Genomic DNA, 24,510 nt, shown 5'->3' with positions numbered 1-24,510 from the left:
TGCAGGACAACTGAGCATTTTACCCTTAACAATCACCACTTAGAAGGTCACTAGGTACCCATACCGTTTCTTGTTGAATAATTCTTTGAAGATGTCGTCTCATGATGACTGATCCAAGGAATCTCTCAAGTGGAGAACAAAGGTAACTACCTGCCAGACCAGGCACAAGGCCTGGCGTTGGTGAGGGCAGCAGTAAAATGTTCAAGGCACTGTGAGTGAGGATGGTAGGTATGGATGCCGCCCAAGAGCGCTGAGGTAGTTTACGAGGTGGAGGCATGTTTGTTGGCATTGTTTGAGAACCTTTTGGGAAGGAAAACATGTTATGTCATTTACAAATACATACTATCTCACTGCTTCCTGTTTTGCCTTCATCACAAATCTTTGATGTTCTAAATCATTCTGTACTGTTGCAGTTACTCCTTGTGGTGTAACAATCGTATATTAACAACCTGTTAGCAAAAATGGCCACTATTTTTCTCCTTCTTGTATCCAGGCCCCTTGCAATGTGACTTTGCAGCAACTCCTTTAAGGGGTGAACTCTATTTCTCCACCTGAAGCCTGGCTGGCCTAGTGACTTGCTTCTGACCAACAGAATGTGGTGGAAGTGACACTGGGCTAGTTGCAGGCTTCAGCTTCTACTCCCGGCCTTAAAATCCTGTTGAGCCACCATGTGAACAAGCCTCAGATCAAGTGTGAAACCACGCAAAGCAGAGCGAAACCTTGCCATCTGAGGCCATCTTAGATCAGCTAGTCCCAAATGAACCCAGCAGCTGACTACAGACACATGAGTGAGCTGCCCAGCAGAGCCTGAAAGATTCACTCAGCTGTGCTCAGCCTAAACTGCCAACCTGCAGAATTGTGAACCAATATATAACAATCATATATTGTTTTAAGCCACTAAATGTTAGGTAGCAAAAGCTAACCAGTAAATGTATATAATTCTCTTCTGTGTTAATATGTGTGATATTGTGAAATATATATTTGGTCTTTGTCCTAGCTCCTGGCATACAAATCCTAAAATTTTTGGAATCTTCAAAGTGGTTAAGTGTCCTTTTGTATGCTAATGAGATGGCTGATGGCTGGCAGCCCCTAGGTAGCTTCAGGAAGGGGGCTGATCATAGGAAAGACAAGGCACGATTAGAGGGTTGGTAGTTTCAGCCCCATCCCCAAAGTTGATCACCAGTGGCCAGTGATTTAATCAGTAATGCCTACGTGATGAAACTTCCATAAAAACCCAAAACGACAGAGTTTGGAGAACTTCCAGATAGCCAAACATGTGGAGGCTCACAGAGGGCATGGAAACTCCACTCCCCTTATGCATCTCTTCATCATGATCCTTTGTAATATCCTTTAAGTATCCTCTCTCAAAAAGTAGGTCATGACTTTCAAATGTGAGGATGCAACAAAATACGTCACTTTGAGTTATACTAAAAAAGAACATAAAAATGTTGATGATACTCACTTGTTCCAGCTCGAGGGGAATGAGAAGCATCTGGAACCGGAGAATGTAGTGAGGGGTTGGCTGGTGACATTCCAGGCATGCGTGCTGCTGGTGAGGGGCCGGACACTTGAGGAGATCCTGGCCAGTTCCCGGCTCGTCCACTTGGTGACACCATAGTGTATGGGGAACTAGGGTCAAGAGTTCCTATAAAAAAGGTAAACAAATGATTCTCAAAACCTATATTTTAATAACTGAAAATTACTTGACAGCATTCAAATCTTTTACATAGTAATAATTTTATTTTTTCTTCCAATAAGATGTTTCACTGAAGCTTGATGTGTGTTAACATGTCATGACTGAATCTCTATTTTGTGTAAGGTACTTTTTAACATGATACAAAAATTAGAAAAATATAAAGATAGAGGATAAAATTTACCTTCACACAAGCTTCAATGTATGTAATATATAACAATGTATGCTACTATATGCATGAAAATATTAAGCAAACAATCTCAGAGTTCCTTTAAAGGCAGAAATATATTTTTAAACCAACTTCAACAAACTATATTTTCATTCTACTCAAAGTAGAATGAGGAGAAGGAAATTTTCCATATTCTTTATTTAGGCTACGTTGACTAAGAAATGAACCAAGACTCAAGTTTTGAAAGCAGTGACTTCCTGAACAATCTGATATTTAAATTTCATCCTCCATTGGTATCCACAAAGGTATTCAAAAATAAAAAATAAATAAATAAATTTCATCCTCCAGATACCTTCAACATATTATTTATATCCCTCTGTAACCAAATGACAAACTGAAAAAATACTTTTACCATGTATATGTCAGAGACTAAATGGTCTTAAGTCTTACAAATGGGTAAGAAAAAACACAAGAACATAGGTAAAGCATATATAACTGGGAGGTATAAAATAAGAAACACCAAAGACCAGCCAGGCATGGTGGCTCACACTTGTAATCCCAGCACTTCGGAAGGCTGAGATGGGTGGATTGCTTGAGTCCAGGAGTTCGAGACCAGCCCAGGCAACACGGCAAAACCCCATCTCTACAAAAAAAAAAAAAACACACACACACACAAAAACTAGCCAGGCGCGGTAGTGCACATCTGTAGTCCCAGCTACTTTGCTGGGGAGGGGATTGAGGCAGGAGGATCACTTGAACTTGAGAAGCCGAGGTTGCAGTGTGCTGAGATTGCACCACTGCACTCCAGCCAGAGAAAAAGAGACAGACCCAAAAAAAAAAAAAAAAAAAAAAAAAAAGAAACACATTAAACAATAAGATACCATTTTTCACCTATCAAAATGGCCAAGGTCTTTAAAATATGTAATACTCCCTGCTGGCAATGATGCAGGATAACAGACATTCTTGTATGATGGTATGGGAAACTGGTACAGCCTTTCAGATGAGCAGTTAGCAATATGTTTTGAAAGCTTTAGAATTTCTCAAACCCCTTGATACAACAATTCCATTTCTGGAACTTAAGGAAACAATCATGGATATGAGCACAGATGGCACCATTTTTAATTGTGAAAAAAATGGCAACATTCTAAACATACAACAATAGGAGAGCAGTTAAGTCATGGTACACCCTGACAAGGGGATATTATTACGCCATATGGTATGATGATGTGACAGAAATGTTCCCACAAATATTAATAGTAAAAACTAAAATCCCAGGTGCTATACAGCTTAAAAACTGAGGAACCTGTTTATGTTCTATGGTATCATACTCATGATATATTAAGTGAAAAAAGGCACTGAACACTGTAAAGTATGCTGTCGTGTGTGTAAAGGAGAGGGGAAAGAACACTTGCATGTATTTGCTTGTGTATGCATGAAACAGCTCTGCAAGAATATCTACATGTTTCTGGGAAGAGGAACTAGGTGGTTGGTGGAATAAAAAGGAAACATTTCACTGACTCCTGGTTCTGGTTCTATTTTTTATCTAGTTGAATCAATTCAAAATAAAATTTTTTAGTTAAAAAGTTAAAAAATTAAAGTCTCAAAACAATTCCTATGTTACGGTACCCACTGTAGAGGGGCAAGGGCAGGTATTTGAAGGGGGAGAAAAGCAGCTGGGTGGAGCAAGCGAGAATAACAGAAACGTGAGAGGGCAGGCAAGCAGGGCATGTGACAGGAAGGGCAAGGCAGAGCAACAGAGACAGCAAGGGAGAGTCCAAGTCAGAGACAAACTCACTGGTCATTACCTCTGTGTGGTGGAATTAGATAAATTTGATTCTTTTTGCTTGAGCAATATTTTTGCTACTTCCTCAAAAAACAAGTATTAATTTTGCAATGAAAAAATTTACTCAACAAAAATTATTTTCACATCAAGCTCTTATGCTATATCGATTTCCATGTATGGACTCACCATGTGGACTAGCAAAACTGGCCCCTGGTCCTATTGAGATTCCATGCGAGGATGGGGGAGGAGTTGGAACAAATGACGCTGGTGATGGGGCTCTCAAAGCCCCACTTGGGGAGCTGGCAGCGTGCAGATTTCCTAATAAAGGAAAATAATTATAGATAATCTTGCCGGACACATTTTATGTCCTGTCCAAGGACCCCAAGTTAAAAATCTCTCTACAAACTAAAGAAACGAGTAGTATAGCTCCCATATATATAACACAGAGAAAAACTGGCAAGATTTCATTATCGAAAGAGAGTGTTCAATTCCATGGGCCCAAATTCTAGCTCTTATATTGACTGATTAAAAATCCAGTGTACTTTTTATTCAGTTATTCATTCAACAAGAAGGCCTGAATGCCGACTTCATGCCAAGCACTGTTTTAGGCATTGGGGATGCAGCAGTTAACGAAAGAGATAAAAATTCCTGCCCTCACAAAGCTTATATTCTAACAGAATGAGAAAGACAAGTATCTGTCAGGTAAGTGCTATGGAAAAAAATACAACAGGGTAAGGGGACAATATCATGTAGTGAAGGAGGTGGGTATTGTTCCTTACATATAGCAATCAGAAAAGACCTCTCTAAGGAAAGGGGCATGTGAGCTGATACGTGAAGAAAGGATAAGGCATGAGGATACCCAGGGGATGAGATATTCCAGCCAAACAGAGAGCTAGTGCAAATGCCCCAAAGGTGGAAGCAGTTATAAATAACAGGGAGGAAGCCAGTGTGGCAAGAACAGAGTGAACGAGGTGGGCAGTGGGAAGAGAGGACACCAGAGAGGTTGGAGGAAGAGGGGTGGGTCCCAGATCACATGGGGACTTGTGGGCCACTCTAAGGACTTAGGGTTTACCCTCAATGAGTGGGAATCCAATGCAGAGTTTGGAGCGGAAATCATGGACGAACTTCTGTCCCAGAAGGATCACTCTAGCTGCTGTGGGACAGACTATAGAGCAAGGGTAGGGGTAGGGACAGGAAAACCAGTTAGAAATGACTGCAATAATTCAGGTGAGAGAGGACTAGTGGCTTGGGTAAAGGTGACAGACTATGGTAGTGAAAAGTGGTTGGATTCTGGGTAAATTCTGAAAATCAAGCTGACAGTATTTGGTAAATGACTGAACATGGGTATGAAAGAGACGTCCAGCATGACTCGAAGAGCTTCAGCCCAAGTAGCAGGAAGGAAGGGCCTGCCATTTACTGAGCTGGGGTGTCTGTGGGAAGAGGAGCACTGGGGTAGTGAAGAGATCCGGAGTTTAGTTTCAGCCATGCTGAGTTTCAGGTATCCACCAGACATTACATGGAAATTATGCCAAATAGACAGTTAGAAAATACAATACAAGGCCGGGTGTGGTGACTCACGCCTGTAATCCCAGCACTTTGGGAGGGCGAAGCGGGCGGATCACCTGAGGTCAGGAGTTTGAGACCATCCTGGTCAACATGGAGAAACCCCGTCTCTACTAAAAATACAATCATTAGCCAGGCACAGTGGCGCGTGCCTGTAATTCCAGCTACTCAGGAGAGTGAGGCGGGAGAATTACTCCAACCCAGAAGGCGGAGGTTGCAGCAAGATGAGATTGCTCCATTGCACTCTAGCCTGGATGACAGAGCAAGACTCTGTCTCCAAAAAAAAAAAAAGAAAGAAAAAAGAAAATACAATACTAGACTTACGGAGAGACTGAGATTGGAGATATAAAAAACAGGCAAACGTTAACTTATTTAAAGCCACAGGACTAGTTTTAATTTAGGATTATGAAAGGGTGAACTATGGCTACCAAAACTATGAATAAATGCAACATTTAAACACTTGCTACATTATCATAATTACCTTTAATATCAGCATGTTTCAAATTTCTACTATAGCAGTCCCCGCCTTATCCACAGGGGATATGTTCCAAGACCCCCAGGGGATGCCTGAAACCTCAGATAGTATTGAAACCTGTTTTTATCCTACACACATATATGATAAAGTTTAATTAACAAATTAAGCACAGTAAAAAATTAACAATAACAGTAAAATAGAACACTCTTAGCAGTATATTATAATAAAAGTTATGTGAATACGGTACCTCTCTGTCTCTAAATATCTTATTGTACTATACTTGCCCATTTTTGGTCCTCAGTTGACCTCAGGCAACTAAAACCTCGAGAATGATAAGGCGGGGGGAACTGTACTATGTGAGATAATTTCATATTTTTGTGTTCTGTAATACCTAAAGCACTGTCTTACTTTCAGTCAGTATGTTGATCAACTTGACCAACCTTTAAGTGTTTATGTTTACTTATTTAGCTGTATCATCTGCACAAGTGACCTAACTTCTCCATGTCTCAGTTTTCCTCCATAAAATGGGAATAATAATAGGACCTACACCACAGGTTTGCTGTGAGAATTAAACGGGTAAAGTGCTTAGACTAGGGCTTGGCACATAGTAAGCACTATATATGCTTGTCTACTACTATAATTATTTCAAAATATTTTTCCCTTCCTACTATATAAAAACAATGTCAACTCCTATCCTAGAAACACACTCCCCTGGGGTTCTACAATCCTGTTTCTCCTGTTTTGCCTACTTCCTCCCTAGCTGCTACTTCCCTACTGACCACTGGTATTCCTAGGGGTGGACTCAACTACCCACTTGGGCTTCAATGACCCTAGACATGACAACAACAACTTCCAAGTCTTCATCTGCGGCCCAACCATCTCTGATGAGCCATAGGCTCATACAGCCAACTGCCTACTGGACATCTTGACTTAGGAATCTCTGGGGATTTGCAAAATCAACAGGTTCAAGAGAATGCCCTGCTCCTTTCTCTGTGAAATCTGCCCATCCACCACTCTTGTCACTTTCAGTTGTATAAATTTAACCCAGACTAAAATCCAACAATGGCTTCCTATTTACCCATATAATAAAGGCCAAAATTTTGAACGGAGCCCTATCTCTCCACACACCAGCCATTTGTAAGAGTCTACCATCTTCTGGGAGTTCAGACTCCACACACCCTGCACAGTCTGCCTGAGATATCCTCCTCGTCCATGTCCCTGCACCTGGGTAACTCTGACCCACCCTTCAAGTCTCAGCTTAACCAGTGTCGAAAGGAGGGAGGCAAACAAGGCATCCCCAAGAAACAAACAATTGAACCCCTCCTTATCGAATGCTCTTTCAGAAGCCCAAGTGACCCTTTTTGTAACACTCATCATACTTGGCATTACAGATGAAGACTGTTTATCTAGGAATCTAAGCAGAGGAAGCACACCCCACCCCCCAAATAAAAGTGAATTTAAAGATTTAAAAAATGAGGATCTATTTTTTTAAAACAACACCACTGAAGTAATGTGAAGAACAATATGAGTGGCTAAGTGTGAGACATGGTAGGGGTGGGATCTGCCAGGGTGCGAGTGCCTAGGCAGTGCGGGATGTCGAGCAGCCCAATCTGGGCAACAAGACAGATTACAATGGACTGGTCAAAGAGGCATTTGCCATGTACCACGCCCCAGGCTAAACACTTTATGTGAACTATTGCATTCAATTCTCACAACATCTCTATGGAAAAGGTTTTATATTATTCTCATTTTACAAATGGAATTAGCTATTGAATAAGTTATGTCATTACATCTCCCACTTGCAGATTAACGGATTTTCTGGTCAATACAAATTTCTCATATACAGACACACATATACCTATCTATAAGAATTTTTGTATTTTATAAAGGAGAAAAGTATGCACCGCAAATTCTGCTTTTCAAAATGAAAACTTAAAAGCAGATGTATTTGTTGGGTTTTGTTACTTAAAAATCAGGATTTAATGTAGTTTTGTTTGTCCTGTTTTCTGATAAGCCCGAATGCCTTCAATTGGTACTAAACTACTTAATGTATTCTTCAGTTGAGTGGACTGATATATTTACAGTAGATAAAAGGTTTTATTATGCATGCTTTTAAAAATCATTTAATTTCTTGTATTTTACATCCTATATTACATATCACATCTTTTATGCTAAAACTTTCTTCGAAAAAACCATCATTATGCTCTGGACATATGACCAGAACCTAGTAGGCAAGGGGTCATTCTCCCCAGTAAATCTGATGACCTAGCTTCCTTGCTAGATGATAAGCTCAAGAGCAGGGCTGATATCTGGTTCACTGCTAAATCCCCAGCACCAGGCAGCATTTGGCACAGAGCAAGTGCTCAAGAGATACCACGGAATCATTCAGTCAAAAGCAAAAGTTTGGCATTCTCAAGCACTTTTACAGCGCACTTCATAGAGCTGCCAACAAAGCCATTATGTCTGGACAAACAGACCGTGCACTGCCTAACTCGGAGCTTGGGGGCAGGCCACCCTTCCACCTATTCCATGGCTTAGCAAACTTTTTCTGTAAAGGGCTGTCATAGTGGGAAAGCAGCCATAGACATTACATAAACAAGTGTGGCTTCATTCCAATGAAACTTTATTTACAAAAACAGATGACAAGCAGGATTTGGCTCTATAGGCCTTAGAGTCTGTCAATCTATAATATAGATCATGTTGTGATTAGCAACCCCTGGAGTTGTGCTGTGAGTCTGGCTCTGGGTGACATTAATTTAAACCTTTTAAAGTGCTCCTGAGCCTGGACACAGACTTCACAAACCTTCCATAATAAATGAGTGACAACTATCTAGCCATAGACTAGAAAGGGAATTCTCTCTGAAGCCTGAGGCTAGATGCACAGTGCTTCTCAATGTGGGGTGTGTGTGTGTGTATTTTGGATTTGAAAGTTGAACATGACAAGAAAGTAAGTGATATCTTACCTGGAGACTGTGTGTGCATCATAGAGGGAGACTGATTGACTGTGCTATGATAAGATGTAGGGGGTGAAGTAAGAGGATAAGCACCTGATGCTCCTGGCTGCTTTGGAAATGGCTGAAAAGAAGAAAATTAAATGTTGGTAAAATGGCCAACTGCATGGAGCATAAGAGTGTGGCTTTCACTAATTATAGCTACAGTGTTAATATTTACACACTTTGTTGGTTACCAAATAGGAAACATGAGGTATAAAAGCGTGCAAAATAAATACACATCAACAACACAAGTCTTTATAAACCCTGACTTTCGAAATGTTTTAAAATAGCAACATCCTCTTTCCCGATCTTGCAATGCTTTCTATCCCTCAAGATGTTTTTTGCTCATTTTATATCTAGCATATAACTGATTTATCTCTATTATTTATCTACCATTTCATTGATTTATCTCTATTATTTATCTACCATTTCATTGATTCTAAGACATTTTCCCCCCACACTTTAACATCTCTAAAATCAGGGTGTCTCTTTCCATTTATGGGATGTTAGTTTAACTGGCAGTGCTTTTTCTTTCTGAGCAGTAGATAAAAACTGATGCATCTTACATTTGGTGGCGTTTAGTATCAATGAAATATGGTAGCTCAGCCTGACCTTTACTCATCTTTATCACTTTCACAAGGTAGTTGTAACATTTTACATATTTTCTAGTGCCACACGAGAGTTTCAGTTGTTCCTAACATCAAATGTTGGAAATAATTATCAATTTTTTTCTTAAAGTCATTTTTGTGGGTGTGGAGTGTTACCTCATTGTAGCTTTAATTTGTATTTCTGTGATGGCAAATAATGTTTGAATACCTTTTCTGTGCTTATTGGCCACTTGGACATCCTATTATGTGAAATGACTTGAATCTTTTACCTATTTTTAAAACCAGATTGTCTACTTTCTTTTTTTATTGATTCTTTCTAAGCTATCTTAAAGAAATTATAGAATTCAGGCTAACTCAAAAGCTACAAAATCATGTATTTGCCCATACTGTTTTATCCAATAATGTAGAATGTACCTTTATGTTTGGAGATGTAAGCCATACTAACTTGTTGATTGAAACTATGATATTCATAAACTTTTATATTTTCTTCCTTTCCTTTCTCATGGACTAGCTTATACACTAAAACAGCATTTTACATAAAAGAAGAAAAGCTACCTGCTAATATCAAGTAAAATGTACATGAATCCCTTTATGAACATTTTTTTCCTCACAACTGTCTTATCAGGGAGATGAATAGTTTACAAATAGAAGCATAGCACAGATATCTGATAAGCAGAAAAAACTGAAAACTGAAACTGCTCAATAAAAGGCTCAATCTTTAGGAGTACACAAAGCTAAAGCCACCGACTAAAGACATTTAACCATGGCAGATGAATATTCTTTTAAAAGGATTCTGACTTGGTATTAAGTGTCAAACTTTTTAACTTAAAACAAACAAAAGCTCTACCTACAGGTTGAATACAGAGCAAGAAAAAGCAGAAAATTCCTCAAGTTTTCCCAAAGTGACAAATCATTCTAACTTTTCTAGAATATCCTAACCTTTGGCCAATCTACCCACATCTAATCCTTCTGCCTTAGCTTGCAACTATTTTCCTAGTTAGAAATCTCATGTTCAGTATGAAATGCTACTGGGTGTATAGAGCTCTTAGCCAAATCAGAATATCTAATAAACTAGCGCTGCAGGCTCTCACTATGTCAAATTATGATTTTTTTCAGTAACAACAGCACTTTGGGAGGCCAAGGCGGGCAGATCACCTGAGGTCGGGAGTTTGAGACCAGAATGACCAACATGGAGAAGCCCCCTCTCTACTAAAAATACAGTATCAGCCGGGTATGGTGGTGCGTGCCTGTAGTGCCAGCTACTCGGGAGGCTGAGGCAGGAGAATCACTTGAACCTGGGAGGCGGAGGTTGCGGTGAGCTGAGATCACACCACTGCACTCCAGCCTGGGCAACAAGAACAAAACTTCATCTCAAAAAAAAAAAAAAAAATCATAGAGGGGCCAATGAACAACTTATCTTGGGAGACAGAGAGAATAATGGACCACATTCTCCCTCCATTCCCCCTATAACATTGGCCCTGCTACAGCCATGGTCATGAGACAGGCCATCTCAGTTACTTCTTTCCCCCAAAGGATGTGGCTCATTCCCTGCTCCATATCAGGTACAGGAAAAATCAAAAATGCAAGAAAGTGGCTTCCACAAGAAAAAAGCTGCTCTGATATCCGCTGAGCCAAGGTACTTCTCTCCCATGGTGGCCCAGCATCCTCAGAGGGCTAGTATCTCATCTGAGTCAATGTCTGTCACAAGAGCACGGCACCTTGGCTACACAGAGACATTCGCATAGGCCTTCACTGAGCTTCCCTGTTCTACATGAAGGCCAAGAAGGGAAACAGTGAGAAGGCAAGTAACCCTAAACAGCTGCCAGGAACAATAGAGCTTCCACAAAACCCTCCTTCTAGTAAGAATCTAGTATTTTTTCAAAGATTTAAGCACTGGAAAGTTGTAGTCACTAAGTAGCCAGACCAGAAGCTAAGCAATAAAATAAGCTAAGAGGATTCTCTGCATAATGCTGGTTTCAAGCAATGCTATTCATGAAAGCTTCTGGGTGAGAAGCAGTGAGCTATTTTGTAAACCAAAACTAAAGGATGTGCCAAAGAGCCTTGCCTAGAGGCTGTGTGCTCATATACAACTAAAAATGGAGCCCCTAAAGACTCCAGCCCGGAGTCTACAGCCCCAGTGAGGATTTTCCAGACTAGGGAGTCACACAGGACTGTTGAAGGGCTAAATGATCACTGTTCACCTTCTATTTCAGGAGGGTCTGTGAGAGAACAATGGCTGGCCTAGGGGCCTGTTCAACTCTCAGACATGTGAAGGTGACAGGACAGAACTGAAAGCTCTTATGGTTCTATAATGTGGCTTATCCAAATGGTCTGAGGACAGAACCCTGAAAATTTGTCCACCTGTTCTCTGTAGCAGTCCCTACTGAACATCGCTAGACATTTAGTCCACTGTGCTCTACTTTAATAGCATCTGTCCTTCAAGACAAGGTGAGGAAACTCTCTCAAAGATCTCACATCCTGCGGATGATATTTCCATCCCTGGAATCATATAACATCATTTTAAGTGCGTGAATGATCTGAGATTAGTGCTGTTTCCAACACTATTCATTTCTTGTCACTGGAAGTCTCCTCCTCACCTCCTTCTGTAACTCTTTATTTCATAAGTATTTCCTGGTCATCTCGGGCCCACCAAGGACCTCCTTGTCTTTGATGCCTATAGAACCTGTAAAGTTACAGAAATGTGATACCACTTGGAATTTTGGCTAGATATTACCTGTTGCTGGGGTGGTGGCTGGAGCTGCGATATTAAAGAATCCATCATATCTCCTCCTATAGGAGAAGGAGGATTATCGTCCTCATTTACAGACCTTCTTCGAGCATCCTGATTGCTGTCAACAAACATATTCAGGAACGTCTACGGATATAAACAGGTAAAAATTAGATTATTTTACCTAACATTATTAGCAAAACATTTTAAATTATTTAGAATATTTAAACAGAAACACAGTATGTTGATCCTTGAAGATCATTACTAGGACAACCTAGAAGAAATATTGTTAATTTTGAAGCTGGAAACTGAGGAAAACAGTTAACAAAAACAGCATCTAAAAAAAAGTCATATCAACTAAGAAATATTGTGTGAGCAAAAAGCTGAAGAAAGAAGTACATCCTGGCACCTCTTACCATCAGATCATAATATTTTCTTATTAACTTCTAATCCAGAAATGGGGGTAAAAAATGAAAAGCATATTGGCCATAACTTGGAAAATTCCCCAGCTAGTGAGCGCTCTCACTTTTTAAACTAGAAAGTATGAAAGGAAAACTGAGTAAGAAACGATCCAATTTTTTCCTTTTTTATATTACATGATTTAATCTTGAACCATTAAGAGTGGGACAGCCTTGTTTTATATATTGTCAAAGTGAGCAAGGCTATCAGAGTTTGTGTTTCAAGCACAGATTCTCCTTAACACTCCTTACATCCCCAGTATTCAAATATATATAAAGTCCAAAGTGGGCTGAGCACAGTGGCTCATACCTATAATCCCAGCACTTTGGGAGGCTGAGGTGGGAGGATCCCTTGCGAGACCAACCTGGGCAACAATGGCAAAACCTCATCTCTACAAAAAATACAAAAATCAGCCAGGCATGACAGTGCACACCTGTGGATCCAGCTACTAGGGAGGCTGAGATGGGAGGACTGCTTGAGCCTGGGAAGTTGAGGCTGCAGTGAGCCGTGATCCCACCACTGCGCTCCAGCCTGGGCAACAGAGTGAGACCCTGTCTCAAAAAAAAAAAGTCGACAGTCTACTTTTAATTAAAGATGATGGGCTCACAATACACATTGCATTCTTTCCCCACTAAAACTACTGGAAAAAAAGTTTGAAGCAATAAGTAACAAAGACAAAAAGAATGGGAGAACAGAAAAAACAGCAATACATCCTGGAGGCTGCAAAGAAGATGGTTTAGTAGCAACTAGAACCATCCAATGTGAGAAAGCTGTATCCTAAGTAAGCTGTGGGAAAAGCCAAGAAGCAAACTATTTCCATCCAGATCCCCGAGACACTTTGGAACTGGCAGTATCAGGCACTGGTATGGTTTGGCTCTGTGTCCCCACCCAAATCTCATCTTGAATTGTAATTGAATTGTAATCCCCATGTGTTGAGAGAGGGACTGATTGATTGGACTATGGGGACAGTCCCCCCATGCTGCTGTGATAGTGACTTCTCATGAGATCTAACGGTTTTATAAGTAGAAGTTTCCCCTGTTTTATAAGTAGAAGTTTCCCCTGCTCTCGCGCTTCCCCTTTACCTTCCACCACAATTGTACATTTCCTGAGGCCTCTTAGCCATTCTTTCTGTTAAGCTTGTGAAACTGTGAGTCAATTAAACCTCTTTCCTTTATAAATTACCCAGTCTTGGGTAGTATCTTTACAGCAGTGTGAAAACGGACTAATATGGGTACCTCTGGAAGTGGGGATAAAAGTGGGACTAATAACAGAAGGACTAAGTGAAAGTCTAAGAGATACTTAGACCCTCCCAGATCCTCTGCTATTCTCACTGAGCTGGGTTGATCTCTTCCACTCTGGAGGAGGATCTCTGACTTGAGGGACGCCAAAGATCAGTTGAGAGAAGGACTACCATATAAAAAATGGGGATCAAAGTCTACATAAATTTGAGAATACTCGTTTTCTCATTTGACTTTCCCAATATTGAGAGCCAGATGCATACCATCTATGCATCTGGATAGAAGATTTGGATACTCCTGTCTTGGTACTCACACCAGTCCAACAAAAAGACCTAAAGCTACTGATATCAGTTTCCCAAAAAAATGGCCCAAGGAGATCATCCTGCAATGAAGACCACAGTCAATAAGTCTTACCTTTAAATAAGAGCAGGGAGTTAAGAATCGCTTAACATTTGAGGAAAGACACTAATATAAAAGAAATCAATACCACACCCCCACACACACACAAAAGCAAGGTAAATAAAATAGAGATTATGTAGGATAAAAAGAAGAAAAAGTAATGTTGTCATATAATAGAATGTTTAAAACAAACATTTTGAAACAAAAAAAGACCTTTTGAAAAAAAATTTTTACAGAATGGCCAAAATAAAATATTGATAGAAATAAAAAATAGAGGGATAAGAGGAAAAAAGTGAGGTATCTCCCAGAAACAAGAGACAAAACAAAAAACAGAAGAAATAAGAAAATTGGAGGACAAGTCCACAATGCCTAGCATCAGAACATTAGGAGTACCCAAACGAGCTAACAGAGAAAGCAACGGAGATGAACAAAGAAATAGTGCAAGGAAATTTCCCAAAGCAAAAGGATGTAAGTTTTCAGACTGAAAGAGCCCAGTCAAGTCACATAATGTTCCACAGTGTGAACTCATTACACATCTCAATAGTCACAATGCAAGCTAGGAGACAATGAAGTAGTATCTTCAAAATTTTTACAGAAAATGATTGCAACCTAGAGTTCTTTATCTAGTCACTTCAGTTAGATGAGGATAAACTAAAGATGCTTTCAGGCATACATGATTTCAAATTAACTCTCCACCCACCATGTACCTTCTCCCAGTAATCAAAACAACGAAGTAAACTAAGAAAAAAAACAAGGGGCCCACGACACAAGGCATGCAACGTGCAACATAAAAGAGAAATAAAGGAATCTCCCCTTTCATCCTTTTGCAGATTCCTAAGTGAACACTGTGTAGAAGGCCCAGACTGCTATCAGTTCAAATTGGAGCAGGTCAGAGGCCTATTGAAGAGATTTCTTCAAGATGAAATCAATAAGGTATCTTGATATGTTTGAACATACTAAAAGGAGTTACATAACTAGGAGAGAGTTTAAGGTTAATTAGTGATAGGTACTACAGAGAAAGTGAAACCAGAAAAGACCCAATTAATATTCCCAATAAAATAAAATGTTGAGCAAGACAGGAAAAATAATCATAGTAAGCTTGGTTGCAGTAATGCTTACATATTCATAACAGTGCAAATGCTGAAAAATAATCTAATCAAAATTGCTACCTAACCATGTTACCAAGATAGGAAGAAAGACAAATGTGTTTATGTACTGAGAGCAGCCTGGAAGGAGGAAGGCACACATAAAAAAGAATTTAATAACAACTAAAGCCTGGGCAACATGACGAAATCCCATCTCTACAAAAAATACAAAAATTATCTGGGTGTGGTCCCTGCTACTGGGGAAGCTGAGGTGGTGGGAGGACGGATTTAGCCCTGGTGGTTGAGGCTGCAGTGAGCCATGATCATGCCACTGCACTCCAGCTTGGAGGACAGAACAAGACCCTGTCTCCAAAAAAAAAAAAAAAAAAAGAATGCTCATCTTCCATTGTGAGAATCAGATAGTGCCCTCAACCAAAAAGTAAACAAATAGCAATGTAGGCATTCTACTTAGAGATAAAGATATAAATACCAAGATAATCAGCTATATAAGAATTGAAAACAGGGCATCTGGGGAGCAAGAAAATGACAAGAGTGAATTGCAGGAGACTATTTTTCAAATCAAGCCTTTTAGATTTATTTGACTCCAGACAAAAAACACATACAACTGAGCTATCACATCAGTTAACCACTCTGGCAGTTGTAGTCCAGGACCTTACATTTTTAAAATGCATCAGGCCAGGCACAGGTTACTGTGATCCTAGCACTTTGCGAAGGTCCAGGACCTTACATTTTTAAAATGCATCAGGCCAGGCACAGATTACATCACGCCTGTAATCCCAGCACTTCGGGAGGCTGAGGCAGGTGGATCACCTGAGGTCAGGAGTTCGAGACCAGCCTAGCCAACATAGTGAAATCCCATCCCTACTAAAAATACAAAAATTAGCCGGGTGTGGTGGCACATGCCTATAATCTCAGCTACTGGGGAGGCTGAGGCAGGAGAGTCACTTGAACCCACATGGCTGAGATTGCAGTGAGCCAAGATCGTGCCACTACACTCCAGCCTGGGTGACAAAGTCAGACTCTGTCTCATAAATAAATAAATAAATAAGCATCACAGTAGAATTGATGACCAAATCTTTTCAAAAATCAATGATAAAAACTACTTTTAAAGTTCCGAAGACCAAATACAACTCTTTTTAGTATCTTCATCCTACTGATCAGAAGGTAAGAATATAAAGAAAAATATTTTAATCATCTCATACACATAAGCACGGCGCTTTATCAGAACTTCTAGCTCCTTCAGAATGAAGTTATAGAGATGATGAATTAACACTGCTACTTATATTAAATTTAAACAGGAATTTGTTGCTTTTCCCCATTATTTCCCCCTCAAAGAAACCATTTTAGAGATAATTTTTATGTTTACTCATGTTATAACACTAAAGTCTGTTACCTTTAGTCCTGGTGCAGGATAGAAACCTTCAACTAATTTGCTGTTATCAAAAAGACTATAGGCACCATCCCGTATTGCCACAACACCTCGACTCCGGCAGTATATATCAATGCAATACATGTTCCTGAAGGCCAGTCTGATGTGGGTGGATGACTGTGGCAGAATGGAGAAGCACTGGTAGGCAGTGTTGGTTCTCTGGGTCAAGCCCAACATGGGCACAGTGGGGAGTTTGTTGATGGCATTTAATGGAGCCTGAGTATCAAACAGTACCTAAAAGGAACAAACACAGTGAGAGCAGCCGGTTTCTGTACAAATGTTAAAACCTCAGAATTTTCAGTGTATAAATGTCAAAAACAAGACAACGTCCTTCTGGCAGATTCCATAAAACTTCCCCTTGAAGAGAATGCAATCTAAATCACTGGGTCCGCATTGCATCAAAGAAAATTCTCAAAGAAGTGTTCAAGATATAGAAGACAAAAGTTATCAGCCTTAGTCATTAAAGATAAGTTAAGTCTCCACGATCTTTTGAAGAGTTTTGCCTGAGACACTAAATGCTGTTTTTGTTTGTTTGTTTGTTTGTTTTTTAAGACAGGGTCTCATTCTGCCACCCAGGCTGGAGTGCAGTGGCACAATCACGGCTCACTACAGCCTTGACTTCCCCAGGCTCAGGTGACCCTCCCACTTCAGCCTCCCAGATAGCTGGGACTACAGGCGTGCGTCGCCACACCTGGCTAATTTTTGTATTTTTATAGAGACAGGGTTTTGCCACATTGCCCAAGCTGGTCTTGAACTCCTGAGAAGAAGCAATCCTTTCGCCTCGGCCTCCCAATGTGTTGGGATTACAGGTGTGAACCAGCACGGCTGGCATACTAAGTCTTATTTTTAGACAGAAAATAAACTTAATTACCTGTAATAACTGAACCACATTTGGTGTTTTGTTGAACATTTCTTGAAGCTGATGGAGAATGGTATTGTGACAGTTACTGCAACCTGAGTTTGGGCCAACAGTTCCCAAAGAAATGTGGAATTTTTGATGGACTGAATTCCATTGGATACTAATCTAAATGAAAAAGATTACATGTTTCAGCAACTGAGAAAGTAACAGATTCAAGTAGGGGGGAAAAAATGTTAAAAGTAAGGCAAAATGCCAAAAATCTAAAGGAGATTTTTTTTTTTGGAAAACAAGCAATAAAATAAGACTGGATTCGAACTCCAGATGTGCTGTTAATATTGAAAGTACATTCCCTGACCATGTGTTAGTCCTCTTTTACTAAATAAAACAGGAAGGCGCTAAAACAACTTTATTAAACTTTATTTGAAAATTATCATTAGTTTTTCTTTTCATTTTTCTCTTGAACTAAAGAAGAGTCACACTCTTGGTACCATCAACTAAGGAGCACTGTCATAAAGGGGAAGGGTGCCACTCTGAACACAGATACACTTGGTTAATAGATTTTAAAAAGCTCAAGTAACCTGACATTACTTGACGTAGAAGTCTAGAGAGAAACCAGTTGGCTGCATTTTTATACTACATTTCTAGGACTTCACATGTGAGGTGGGAAAAAAGTAAAGAACTACAGATTACAGGAAATACTTCAAGATTAAGATAAGATGAAACAATGTTAACATTCATGTGCCCAAAAGCAAAAACATCCCATATTGTTATAATCACTCATACATAATTTTCCTTACAATAATCACACTGCCAAGCAAATCTGTAACCAGTGAAGAAAAAAATACAAACACCATCAGTACATTACCTTGTCCAAATTGCTTCAACATCATATACCCCATATCACAGGGTTATTATTTTTGTTTTCAATTTTAAAGAGTTAAGCATTATAGTCTACTATATTTATAGCCACAAGCATTTAAAATTTACCATTTTATCCCTAACTTTTACTTGAGCTCTTACTTATATTAAGGTAATTTTCATGTTTTTTTAAATCTTGATTTTTAAAAAATTCATAAGACAGGAACTTCAGCATTTCAATCAGACTTACTGAGCTTCCCTTGGTGGTTCCATAACACAAGATAAGTTTTCGGTAATTATAAACACGAACTTCTGAGAAAATATTTAGATGAGCGGGTATGTCTAAACCGAAGGAAACAAAAAGGAGATTAATATTATACATGTAAAATTTTAAAATATAAATTTGAATAAGAGGGCATTTTGGCAATATTATATGCCCAGACAGGTCTCTAGTTAAGTAACTTAGTTTAAAAAAAAGCAACAGCATAATAAATAATATGCTTCCATGTCTACAAAAGGGGGCAAGGGCAGGTGAGATATACTGAAGCAGTCTAGCATAGTGGTTAGAGGGTTCCAATTCCAACTCTGCCACTCACTAGCTATGGGACTTTATACAAAGTTCTTGGTCTCTGCAACTTATTTTCTTCTGTAAAATGAGGAATAATACTCACCTCATGACTGTGATTGTGAAGACTGTGACGATAACTCATTTGTTAACACAAGCAAACTGTTTATAATATTGTATGGCACACAGTAAATAATCACTATTATTATGATATGGTATACCTGTGTGTAAAATTTTTGCAAACAAAAGAAACTTAACAGTGGTTGTCTTTAGGGGAAGGAAATTGAAGTCTGAAGTGAAAGGAACACCTAAGTTTTACTAGATATACTTTTGATTTTTTTGCTTTGAACACTATGCATGTTTTACTTCTTCAGTTAAAAAAAAGGGTATGGACTTTTTTTTATTATTATTTATTTAAAAAGAAGATTATCTCTACATGTACCTGGTAGAGAACGTGCAAATTCCAACACACACTCATATAATCGTGCAATGCTATTCCAGTCATTAAGAAACATTTCAACCACTTTTCTACCACCAACAGGCTCAGACAACAGATTTTCGTATGTCAGGTAAACGTGCCGGGATGGGCCTACAGGATTAAAAGAGAATATTAATAGTAACCGATACTAAAAAAATCCAGAAATATGCAAAGACAAAATGTGTGAAACATCTCACCTTGCTCCCTGGTAGAAGTGCCATTAAGTGGACAATTTGCAAACACTAACTCTGCTACCCAAGTGCGGTTATTTCTACCTTGTAATCGGAAAGTGCAATCAAGAAGAGAGCGGTCCAGAGCCTTTTGGGTTTCCTCACTTATACCCTTACAGGGAGGAATTCTGGTGATAAAAGACAGTATATGAAATACACTTTACACAGACAAAGCACAATATACACAATGACAGACAGGGTATGACATTAGAGCTTCAGTTCAAACTCCACTTCTAGATACCTTCTGCCAAGGCAGGAAGCAATTCACAGCAATTAATAGTATTTAATCCATTTCCATTCACATCAATATGGATTAGAACTCTCATTTTAACAGTGATGTTTGTCTTTATTCATAATTTTGTTCTTTAAAAAAGACTACAGCTCTACAGAACAAAAATCAAGAATACTGGTTTTCTACAAAATCTAGAACATCCTCAAGGAAAAGCTAAGGGGAACAAATCCTTATAAAACCACTCTTTGAAGACAGGATGATACAGTACAAAGAATAAGGGCTTTGGAGTCAGAGACCCACATTCTAACTCTGACTCAGCCACATTTAATGTCTCTGAATTTCCCAATTACAAAATAGAGATGAAGAATTACTTTATGTGTCATTGACAAAGAAAATGAAAGTGCTTATGGTGGCTGACACAGCAGGTATTCATATGTTTTGTTTTTTAAGAGATGGAGTCTTGCTGTGTTGCCCAGGCTAGCCCTGAACTCCTGAGCGATCCTCCCACCTCAGCCTCCCAAGTAGCTGGAATTACAGGTGCACACCACCAAGCCTGGCCCCATGTATGTTAATTCTCCCTTGCAGTAAAACCAAATCTTGGTCACTGACTGAATAACCATTAAAATTCCAGGTTCATTATCCCCACTTTGCCACCTCCTCCCCTGTAGCGGTAACCCTTATTTTCATAGACCTTTACATGTATTAACTCGTTTAACATACATATTGTCACACATACATCACATATACAAGAGGAATGTAGTAGCTTGGTTTCTTAAAATACCTACCCATCCATTTTCCTTCTACAGCTTTACAAACTATCTTATTGGTCACAAAACATTATGAGGTAATATATTTTAGCTATTTATGAGTTAATTTCAGTAAGAGATAAAATAATGAGATATTATTTAATTATATATAACCTTTACCTCATACAGAAGGTGGTTAATTCTCAGATTTGGTATAATAAATATCTATATTGAGGCAAAAAAACAAATATAATTGGAATTATGGAATCTTGGTTCAGACCCCTTAATCCAGAATATAACACCTAGAACAAAGTTTCTCAGTCTTGGCAGGATTGGCATTTGGGGCTGAAAAATCCTTTGTTGCAGGGTGAGGGGGCTGTTTTGTGCAGCCCAGGCCTCTACCAACTAGGTGCCAGTAGCACTTCCTACTCCCTCTTCTCAGTAAATGATCAAAAACATCTGCAGACATTGCCAAAAGTCCCCTGCAGGGCAAAACTGCCCTGGGGTGGAGAACCACAGACCTGGAATAAACAACTTGAGAGCAAAAAACAGATTGCATGTGCTAATTAAAACTTCTATCACAGCTCCTCTTCAATATACAGCTTTTGAAGTTTTTCAAAAGTTAATCTTTCATACTATATACTTTTTATCACTACCAGAAAGATTTTGTGCAACTATATTTTGGGTAGTTATTACAGAAATTGCATACACTACTTATCTGTTCTTCAACTTGACAGGTATACTGATGACTTGCCTGCCCTTACCCCTCACAACATAGCCCTCCCCATAGGAGTTATAAAGCAGCCAATTCAGACAGATTTTTAAATCTCAAGTTTGAAAATATAAATGCAGTACATTATCTTCCTTTCAAATAAAACAGGTTTTTCACAAAATCTATCTAGTTAGAAAAGGAAAGCACAGAAGCCAGTATGTGTTCAAGAGAGAACTAACATTAGTTTAAGCCTCTTTTCCATTTATGCTCTTAGGGACAGCGGAACCCTGAAAGTGCATTGTATATCACTTTAATCTGTGATGCAGATACAATGAGCTCTACCTCAAGGCACCCGTAAAATAGTTACTTGCTTTTAAGGTTATGAATGGAACAGAGTGAATAAAAATAAACTGTAACTTTTATCTTCCCAGCATGATCATGTGAGGGGGAAAAAAACAACAACCCAAAACCAGGTTCCCCAAAAGGAAACGCAACAAAATTGTTACAAACTTAAAATACTGCAAAATACTACTATAGTAGCCAAAAATTAAGAACCGTGGAAGGTATTTTCTGGATAATGGATTAACCTATCTGAAAATTTTTACCAATTCAAAAATGTTTGCTTTACAGGGCTGCTCCTAACCAACTTTTCTCCTGTACTTCTCAGTATTAAACAAATTGAGGAGCCAGGTTATGGTCTTTTATGGTCTGGCAGATGTGTGTTAGCTTTGTTGTGAGGGCTTTTACAAACATCATTAACCCCACTATGGCCCTGCAGTGCAAAAGCAGGGAGATCACTGAAAGTATCAGCAAAAGCAGCATGAGTGTGCCTAAAAGGAAAGTGAAGAGGTTTTTATAAAGACTGCACACGTGTATGAAGACAAGCTGGGCCGTACAACTTGCAAAAAAAGAGCTGTGCCTGTGCATTATCAGCATAAGCTATAGGAGGCAAAGAAACACAATGGAGGAAATGAAAAACCCTCGTGGGTGTGGCCAGAGGACCTTTACCACTGCGCATGACTGTGACATGAGTTCAACGAGAAGGTGGGAAGTTTGCTGAAGTGTTCAAAACTAGGCACCATGAGCATGCCGCTCTCTCAAAACTTGTGTCCCAAGCCTGATTTGGGTTATAGGATCAAGGCTCTTGAATTTGCACAAGGCAATAGGTCCATGAACCATAGCAACTGAAGAAGTTTACCATGATACATTTGATACTATGATTGCAGAGATGCATCAAGGAGGCTTGCTCAACACATTTTCAAGGAGATAAAGTAGAACAAGAACGGAATGTATTTTTGGCAAAGAGAAGGAAAGTGTGCCAATTTTAAAGCTTTGAAGTATCAACTCATATTCATATTCAATATCAATATATCCAGGACTAAAAGCTTGTTACAAGAGTTTCTGAAGAGTAAATGCATGAGTCCAATTCCATACTAATTAGGTCTATATAGGATTTTAATAAAATCATGTTGAGACATTTATTATTTACTTTTTTCCTTTTTCACTTCTATACCCTACTCCAACAATGGACAGCACTTACTGGACAAACAGTTATCTTTAACATATCCATTTATGTATATTTTCCTTTACATTTTAAAATAAAGAAAACAAAAGCCAGGATTAAAGACTTTTAGAGTTATTATAAAATGAAGCTAAAAAAATATAAAGTACTTCCTTCCTAGGTAGGACTCTTATGCATTCCCTTGAGTTCAAGAAGAAAGGAGACTGAAATTTCTCTTGTAAAAATGCCGAGAACAAGATATTATGCAAATTATCAACTTATCTACAGGTGCCAAGAAGAGTAAAAAGAAAAAAAAATAACCTATATTCAAGGCAAAGCAATTCAAAACCAAACACAATTGAAAGTACTGCATTTTCCTACTGATTTCCATTATAAGACTAGTTTTCTCTCTCCTGAAAATGTTTTTGTAGAAATGGTGTTAAGACAGCCAGGAAGAGGAACTATTCTAGTTCTTCAATTCTGTAGTATCTAAAGGGAGCACTAATGACACATGGGTCATGTGACACTATTTGCTAGCTCTACCTTCCACAGAAACAGATTCCTGTATAACAAATGGTAAAGCCCCATTGCTCAAACTGCAGAGCTGCTATGTCTTAGCAGACAGAGGAATTCAATAAATAAAAATTGCTTATATAATTTATATCATTAAGCAACATCTGGGAAACAATAAAGTGTACCCCTCCTTTGCAAAGAAACCTGTTTCCTGGACCAAAAAGGTTCATCTCTTAGATAGTATTCTGGCTTTGCAAGTACATACTGGGTCACTTTATAAAGCACATGTACCACATTAGCTTTACTTCTAAGCATCCTTTGGCTCCTTGTCCTTTGTCCATTAGAACTAAGCCCTATGCCCATTTCCTGTATACTCTTTCCTGGTGATCTAATTTACTACCCCAGCTCAATTACTATCACCATGGTGATGACTTTATCTACTTCTCCTTCCCAGATCTGTTACCTGAGCTTGAAACACATGCCCAAAGGGTATTCAGGCACCTTAAACTTAGCAAAGTCCGTTCAAACTCACATCTTTGGTGTCCTTTATCTCAGAAAACACTGCCACCATCCATCATTTGCCCAAGATAAAACCAAGAACCATCTTTGCCACTTTCCCCTCTTTCTCACCTTCAACACCAATCTAATCATAACTCGTGAATACTTTCTCTCCTAACTCCTTGTGGAATGTACCCTGCTCTGAGCTACCAAAACTCTAATGTGAACCATTTCACCAACTGGTTTCATTACTTTAGTCTTGTTCTCCTTCAATTTATTCTCCATATTGCTATCAGGTTGAGCTTGCAAAAACACCTATCTAATGATGTCAGTTTTAGCTTAAAATCATCTGATAGCTTCTTGGTGTCATTAGGATAAAACCTAAATTGTTGAAGGACATTTACATAGGCCTAAAGGATCTGACCGATTCCTGCTTACATTTCCAGCCTCATTTCTCCCATCTCCTGCCGTGCCGAACTCCTTTCAGCACAAAAATGCCAAGCTCTCTCTTCCCTCCAAGCCTTCACATTAGCAGTTATCCCTCTGGTTAGGACTTCCCACTACCTCTGCCCCACTTTCCTCTTATTCTCACTTTTCCTTCAGTCCAAGTACAACTGGTACCTCCTCAGGGATACCCTTCCTGACTTCTGAACTAGCCCATATTCCTCTGCTTTA

The 24,510-nt window shown here is 39.1% G+C and overlaps 1 protein-coding gene across 5 annotated transcripts in view; it reads right to left on the bottom strand.

Moving 5' to 3' along the window:
* The window catches only part of MED14 (mediator complex subunit 14), an 87,356-nt gene that overhangs the window by 13,511 nt on the left and 49,335 nt on the right, over window positions 1-24,510 (bottom strand). For 4 of the 5 annotated variants that reach the window (XM_023202631.2, XM_023202632.2, XM_023202630.2 and 1 more), the window contains exons 17-26: window positions 19,601-19,761; window positions 19,368-19,514; window positions 18,611-18,702; window positions 17,515-17,667; window positions 16,608-16,877; window positions 12,019-12,159; window positions 8,647-8,758; window positions 3,832-3,963; window positions 1,463-1,645; window positions 65-300 (exon numbers count right to left, since the gene is read on the bottom strand). In XM_023202631.2, the coding sequence (XP_023058399.1) occupies window positions 65-300; window positions 1,463-1,645; window positions 3,832-3,963; window positions 8,647-8,758; window positions 12,019-12,159; window positions 16,608-16,877; window positions 17,515-17,667; window positions 18,611-18,702; window positions 19,368-19,514; window positions 19,601-19,761 (1,627 nt within the window). The remainder of the gene's footprint in view (window positions 1-64; window positions 301-1,462; window positions 1,646-3,831; window positions 3,964-8,646; window positions 8,759-12,018; window positions 12,160-16,607; window positions 16,878-17,514; window positions 17,668-18,610; window positions 18,703-19,367; window positions 19,515-19,600; window positions 19,762-24,510) is intronic. The other variant, XM_023202629.2, reaches the window with a different exon arrangement.

Source organism: Piliocolobus tephrosceles, chromosome 12 (genome assembly GCF_002776525.5).
Source record: "Piliocolobus tephrosceles isolate RC106 chromosome 12, ASM277652v3, whole genome shotgun sequence".
Classification (NCBI taxonomy): domain Eukaryota; kingdom Metazoa; phylum Chordata; class Mammalia; order Primates; family Cercopithecidae; genus Piliocolobus; species Piliocolobus tephrosceles.
Note: the sequence above shows the minus strand (reverse complement) of the source record. Positions and strands in the feature narration are given on the sequence as shown.